This window comes from Guillardia theta (assembly GCF_000315625.1).
Source record: "Guillardia theta CCMP2712 unplaced genomic scaffold GUITHscaffold_23, whole genome shotgun sequence".
Lineage (NCBI taxonomy): Eukaryota > Cryptophyceae > Pyrenomonadales > Geminigeraceae > Guillardia > Guillardia theta.
In genome coordinates this window covers 137,483-143,936 of record NW_005434651.1, presented here as the reverse complement: position 1 = coordinate 143,936, position 6,454 = coordinate 137,483, and the positions used below count along the sequence as shown (strand labels likewise).

The following is a 6,454-nucleotide window of genomic DNA, read 5'->3' as shown; positions in this document are numbered from 1 at the left end:
CCATATGAAAACAAACGCCGCGCTGCAGCGGGTGGGGGGGAAAGTCTTGCCCTTTTTCTTTTGGGGGTTTTAAAAGGCTAGGAAGAATGTTGCCGAGAGCAAAGGAAGTTTTTTTGATGTGTTTTTTTTGAAAGAAAAATCAAAAAATTCCCCCCCCCCCCCCCCCCCCTCCTGCTCCTTCTCCTCCCTACCTCTTCATGAGCATCTCCTGTAACTCCGGAATGCTTGATCCTCTCGCTTCCTGTGGATGGAAAACAATAAGAATGAGGGGAGAAAGCCGTGCATTCAAAGATGACGAGAGGAAGGGGAGAGGAGGTAGTGGTGGTGGAGGAGGGGAGCATCGAGGAGGAGGAGGAGGAGGGTGTGCAGGTGGTTGTGGAACAGGTGCAGGTGGCGGAAGAGAGAAGAGAGGGAGGAGGTATCCAACCTGCAAGGTCGACGAGGAAGAGCGAGCCGAGGGTCGTTGCCTTACTGGCTTCTTTGCCAGAGGACAAGGAGGAACGCGCGCTTGCCTGCTGCACCTGAATCATCACGATGGCGTGCGAGCGAGAGCTGCGGTCGTTGAGCTGCAAAACGTTTCAGAGGCGAAGAGAATGAGGAGGAGAGGAGAGGGGAGGGGAGGGGAGGAGATGAAAAGGGTGAAAACGGAACGGAAAGGAACGGAAAGGAGTCTGCTCTCCAATGAAGAAATCGCCGGGCGACAGGAGCATGGAGCAGGGGGAGGAAGGGTAAGGAGGGGGGGAGGGGGTGGGGGGGGGGGGATGGGGGGGCAGGAGTGTAGGAGGGAGCAGGAGGAGGGAGACTTCTGACCATTGTGCCGGAGGTGGATCGACGGTTGAGTCCGTTCTCGATAATGGACATGGCGGCAGAGGGGTCGTCTATTTGGATCCTCATATAGTCTCCTTTCAGCTGTGACTGTCTACCGTTCCTGACCACTTCGATCTTCCTGCTGGGGCTGAGGATGGTAGTTCCTGTCTGCGTCATGAGGCTCCTGGCGCTCCTCTGCTTGCACCCCAGCCATCCCGTCGGCTTCGTGTTGTCGAGCAGGTCGAAGAACTGGTCGTTGTAGAGCTCGAGGACAGTCAGGGCGATCATGAACATGCTGTCTTGCTGCTTGTCCGCTAGCTCAAAGATGCGATTTAACGAGCGAGGGACGATGCCTGGTTGCTCCTTCGTCCCGATCATCGTGTGTGTCTTGCCGGACCCTGACGGCCCGTAGGCGAAGATGGTGGCGTTGTAGCCATGAAAGGCGCTGTCCACCAGCTGCTGCGCTTCGTGGAAGACGTCATCCTGCGATGATTGCTTGCTCCAGATCCTGTCAAACTTCATTGACGTTGCAGAGATGCCTGTCTGCTGGTTGTTCGGATCGTTCTTGAACATCGTGATAGTCTGATTGTCTACAACCTGGCAAGACACAAAGAGAAGACAACTCGCATCAGTCTTGCGCCATCAAGTATCATTGTTCACACCTCCACACATTCTTCTTGGTGAGCTTCGAAGTCCAGCAGTGGTCGGACGCGGACTGCTACTACAACGCTCTCCACGTCACCTTGTGCATCACTGGCGGATGAAGCCGTTCTTTCAATCATCTTGAGGCCAACAGGTCACCTGGTTGTGAACTGTGAAACCAAAAAACCACGAGGAAGGAAGGAAGGAAGGAAGGAAGGAAGGATACAGACTATAGACCCAGATGAATGCAACAATGACGTCCTCTACCTCTAAGTTTCTTCGCCTTTCCCTTCATCTTCCTAGAAGCATTCTTTCATCTACCTTGAAGAGCTTGCTATCAAAAGCATCTCCTTCCTGCTGTCACGCTCTTTCTGCTTTCCTCCTTCATCGTCTACCATCTTCTCTCTCTCCCATCTCTACTGTCCGAGGCTCCCGTCCTCTATTCCGCCTGTTTGCTACCTCCTCTTGGTAATAAGCATTTCAAATGTACACGCCAGTGATCCTCAACCGTTACCCACCCGACCGTTAACCGTTACTACTACTCAAGCCTGATCCGATCCGATCGGACTGCGCCGGGCATCGGGGGCCCCGGCGGGGCCCGCCGGGCCGGGCCGGTCGGAGATCGGACCGTCTCTCGGGCACGGTGACTGCCGTGATACTGCGGCCGCGTAGACGGTCACTCGGATCGGACGGCGGCCCGCGAGTCCGATCGGACGGCCCGCCGCCGGCCGCCCCGCCGTGCCGGGGGGCCGCGGGGCCCGGGTGTGACTGAACCCACTGGCTCTGATCGGATCGGACTCGGAGCTCCTTCTTTACTCAAAACTGTCGGCCCGGCCCGGCCGGGACCGTTCAAGTGGGCTCTGCCGGGCAGCCGGACCGTGACTCTGCACCGTCGGTCACGGTGCGGCCACCGCCACGGCCCGTTCACCACTGTGACGCGGCAGCCGCCCGTGTGACTGACTCGGCCCGGCCGCGGGGCCGGACCGTGCCGCCGGCCGCCCGGCCCGCCGGCCCGGGGCCGGCGGCGACGGTGACCGCCGCCGCGGCCGGCCGGCTGGCAAGTGTTCTAGATTTGAGATACAATTTTAGGGTAGATGTTCTAGATCTGGTTCACATCAAGTTCGCTGCCCCTTCGAGATCGCCATGCATCCGCAAGCAGCGGATGCTAGGAGGTAAATAAGCTGCGGCCTCTCCCTTGCTTCATGCAGCAGCTCTCCCTTGCTTCATGCAGCAGCTCTCCCTCCCTTGCTTCATGCAGCAGCTCTCCCTCCCTTGCTTCATGCAGCAGCTCTCCCTCCCTTGCTTCATGCAGCAGCTCTCCCTCCCTTGCTTCATGCAGCAGCTCTCCCTTGCTTCATGCAGCAGCTCTCCCTCCCTTGCTTCATGCAGCAGCTCTCCCTCCCTTGCTTCATGCAGCAGCTCTCCCTTGCTTCATGCAGCAGCTCTCCCTCCCTTGCTTCATGCAGCAGCTCTCCCTCCCTTGCTTCATGCAGCAGCTCTCCCTCCCTTGCTTCATGCAGCAGCTCTCCCTCCCTTGCTTCATGCAGCAGCTCTCCCTCCCTTGCTTCATGCAGCAGCTCTCCCTCCCTTGCTTCATGCAGCAGCTAAAAAACCTTGATGCCCCATGCCCACTCACTCCCTCCTCGCCCTTCAAGGATCCCTTTCCTCTCGAGCTGCATTTCCAGCATGCTCAAGATTGAATCGCTTTCAAACTGCTGTGATGCACCCTGCCTTTGATGCCATATTCTTGGCCAGCAACCCCGTTATGACGATTATCTGCATTTTATCTTCGTTCGCAGTATTTTTATTTTCTGGTGCAGTTCTGTGTTGGGAGTGCTCTTGTCTGATACTGCAGCGCATTTCTTGTTCGCTGACCTTGATTCTCGTGTTGGTGTTGTATAGACAGCATAGAAGGTCAGGGTGTTGCTTTGACGTCAGGCAGAAAGAGCATGAGATTTTTCTTTGAATTCATCTGCATATATCATGCATTTGCATAGATAGCTTCTGCCGATCGAGGCAGCTGAAACATCTTATTCTTCTTTCATGGCAGAGTACGGCCGACCTGTGTCACTCCCACTAGTGTTGGGTGGGCGAATACTCTCTTGGTGATCGTTTGCCTTTGTGTGCTCAATGGCGTGGAGGGCGCGACGTTCAATCACAATCGGCACTTGCTATACTATGATCCATCTCTTCCATCACTGTTTCTTCTCTGCACGGTATCCACCTCTACCTGAGGGAATTCGAGCAGAAACTCATGTTTTCTGTACAGGTTTTCATTACTTTAATCATCTTTTGCTTCGTTTTCCGCAGACACTTCTTCGGAATATGATAGTTGAGAACACAAACCAAATCTTGTTGTATAAAGACGTACATGAAATAATTCAGGAGGGGATTTGAGATTTGTTCAGTGGTGTTATCATCATGGAATCGTGTTTGTGCGGCATCCTGTCTGCGATTGTGGTGGTGTCCAGAGCACCCCTGATCACATGACCCCCACCTACTCTTTCCCAACAATGTACCCCATATTTATCGAGGAGATAACCCCATTGATTTGGATCCACCCCAGAGTCCGACCGCAGGGTCCTTGCCGACAATGTACCCGAAGAGCAGCGGGGGTCCCGCACGTAGCAAGGGCGGAAGCAAGAGAGAGGAGGGAGGAAGAGTATGAATATCATGACATGCCGAGATTCTTGTATGGTGTTGTATCCCATCTCTTGTTTGTTCTCTTGTCTTCTCTCACTCTCCTCTCCGTTTTCTGATCAGTGTTGAATCTTGCAAAGCAAACCTCAACCTCCTTTACTCTGCAGAGGTCTGTTCATGTTGCTTCTAGGCACTTTGAGATTTGAACTTGTCAATCTATCATCTCTTAAGAAGGAGCTTCAAAGTTTGAGATTTGAACTTGTCAATCTATCATCTCTTAAGAAGGAGCTTCAAAGTTTGAGATTTGAACTTGTCATTTCATCATTTCTTAAGAAGGAGCTTCAAAGTTTGCCCCGCGCTCAAAGGGGGACTGAAAGAGGTTCACACGTTGGTGCTGCAGGCATGCTGGACGATTTTCTCGAAGGAGGGTTGTCGATGCTGCGGCACAAACCCAAGACCCAGCAGGAGAAGGAGAAGGAGGAGGCAAAGAGCATCTCTAACGGTGAGGTGGCTCTCCACGCAGACACCTGGTCTTGACTTCTCAACAGGCTCTAGCGGATGGTTGAAGTTCCCGTTGGTGGATTTGTCGCCTGTGCATGAGACCGTCAGCGGCCAAGCGGCTTCAACGGAGAAGTCTGATGCACAGATCGTCACGCAGACTTGCGCAGACTGTGCTGTACTCGCAACACCAGGTTGCTCCTCCTCGTTTCCTTGCTGTGCTCCCTGACTTTCACCACGCACAGGACTCGTCGGCTGCATCGCGGCTGCAGATTCGATTGTGTGTAGCTCCTCAGCTAAATGTCACGCTGATGTTTCTCGTGCTGGCAGGCAACGGGCAAGTCGCTTGCCGAGGGTCTCACGGATCCATTCAGGTCACCGAGTTCGACAGGGCGGTGTAACGAAATGCTGACTATGAGTTGAAGGATCAATCCTAAGCCGCGGGAATCTCCATACAAGACAGGATGGTGAATGTACTCTAGTCTCTGCTTATCTGCTGGTGGCCTCTCCCACAATCGAAGGTGGTGTGAGTCTGGGTGAGTGATGGTCGAGAGGTGGCGAGCGTAACTCAGTCTGGGCTCGTTCGCATTTGAAGCTTTTGAGTGATGTCAAATGCATCCAGACGTGATGTCCCAATAAACAAACAGTCTAAAGAAAATATCTGGTCACAGCTCGAGGTCCCATATCTCTGGAATTTTTGATTTTTGTTGTTTTTGTAATTCAAATATCGGTATGTCAAGCGATTTACTTCTTGCCAGCCTGCGACACTCGTTAGTTCCGACTTCTTCTGTCTCCACCCGATGTACCTTCATGGCCTTGGTCTTCTTCAAAGCGCGGTGGTACTTGGTCCAGCGAGCAAGAGCCGACTTCTCGAGGTCAGGGCGGTAGTATCCACCGACGGTCTTGGAAACGCAGTTGGCAACTTTCTTGAAGTTGCGCTCGAAGTCCCTGGAGCAGACAACCTTCCTGACGCTCTTGGCCTGCAGTGAAACCATGAGCAACCTTGCACTCACTTCCCCGCAGCTTCCTACCGGGCTGGTGGCAGCCTTGGTGAGCTTGGTGGTCAGCACGATTCCCTTGTTCTCGTACTGGCGGATGTCGGCGCTCTTTCCGTTGGCAAGACCCGAGTACTTGAAGGAGTTCTTGTTCATCAAGTTGAACGGATCCTTGGAAAGCTGAATGCGGCCACTCTCTCTCTTGACGAGGAAAGAGCTCTGAACAGGCAAGTGTGAGATGAACAGGACACAACAAAACGCTACAGGGTTGCATCCATACAGAACAATGTTACACAGAAATTCAGTATGTTGCAATCAGCAACTCTGCACATTCATCAGCAGCCTCATGACCATGCGGAGGGTTCGTCTCTAAAATTACAAAATTGCTTTTCAAGACGCACCAACTTCCAACAAACGAGATTTTCACCAACAATGAGCAATTTGCTAGCAAAAACAAAGTGTTCCAGTCACTGCATATGAGAACTTTGGCTGTCATCGTACAAGACATACACCTTCATAATCCCTTCACTTCAACATAGAACACCCAATCAGACGGCATGAGCGCGTGCCATTATCATCCATCTACAGACAAACAAAGAAGAGAACAGCTCAACTCAAGAAAGGACATGGCATGGAGAACAGATGCGACAATGAGAGATCATCATCACTGCGGTCCTCACGTTAGAACGTGTCAGCATCCATAGCAGATCCGCGCTGGTGTTCGCCGCCATCGCCGCTTGTCCTCGTGCACGCCTCCAGTTTTTTTTTATCCCCTCATCCCCCTCCTTCGCATCATCCCCCTCATACTCTGCGTCGTGCCTGGCCTGGGGCGCGCCCGCGTCTGGCACGTTGGGAAAATTTAAATGTGGGGT

At 53.2% G+C, this 6,454-nt stretch overlaps 4 protein-coding genes across 4 annotated transcripts; 1 reads left to right on the top strand and 3 right to left on the bottom strand.

The window, feature by feature from the left end:
• Window positions 1-1,041: 1,041 nt before the first annotated feature.
• On the bottom strand, window positions 1,042-1,380 carry GUITHDRAFT_69127 (hypothetical protein; the record flags this gene model as incomplete). The annotated part of the gene is made up of 1 exon (XM_005834916.1): window positions 1,042-1,380. A coding segment is annotated over one exon (339 nt), but the record flags the coding sequence as incomplete, so codon positions are not given.
• A 1,477-nt stretch (window positions 1,381-2,857) lies between these two features.
• On the bottom strand, window positions 2,858-3,049 carry GUITHDRAFT_68998 (hypothetical protein; the record flags this gene model as incomplete). The annotated part of the gene is made up of 1 exon (XM_005834915.1): window positions 2,858-3,049. A coding segment is annotated over one exon (192 nt), but the record flags the coding sequence as incomplete, so codon positions are not given.
• A 1,442-nt stretch (window positions 3,050-4,491) lies between these two features.
• Window positions 4,492-5,058, top strand: GUITHDRAFT_136956 (hypothetical protein; the record flags this gene model as incomplete). The annotated part of the gene is made up of 5 exons (XM_005834914.1): window positions 4,492-4,591; window positions 4,638-4,781; window positions 4,833-4,867; window positions 4,918-4,961; window positions 5,013-5,058. 5 exons carry the CDS (start codon window positions 4,492-4,494, stop codon window positions 5,056-5,058), a joined length of 369 nt encoding a protein of 122 aa, XP_005834971.1.
• Window positions 5,059-5,277: 219 nt separating this feature from the next.
• Window positions 5,278-6,321, bottom strand: RPL28e (large subunit ribosomal protein L28e, cytoplasmic). Its single transcript, XM_005834913.1, has 4 exons — window positions 6,263-6,321; window positions 5,619-5,801; window positions 5,394-5,567; window positions 5,278-5,346 (listed from the first exon to the last, which is right to left on the bottom strand). The coding sequence occupies exons 1-4, from the start codon at window positions 6,311-6,313 to the stop codon at window positions 5,332-5,334; spliced, it is 423 nt and encodes a 140-aa protein (XP_005834970.1). The 5' UTR covers window positions 6,314-6,321; the 3' UTR covers window positions 5,278-5,331.
• Window positions 6,322-6,454: the final 133 nt, after the last annotated feature.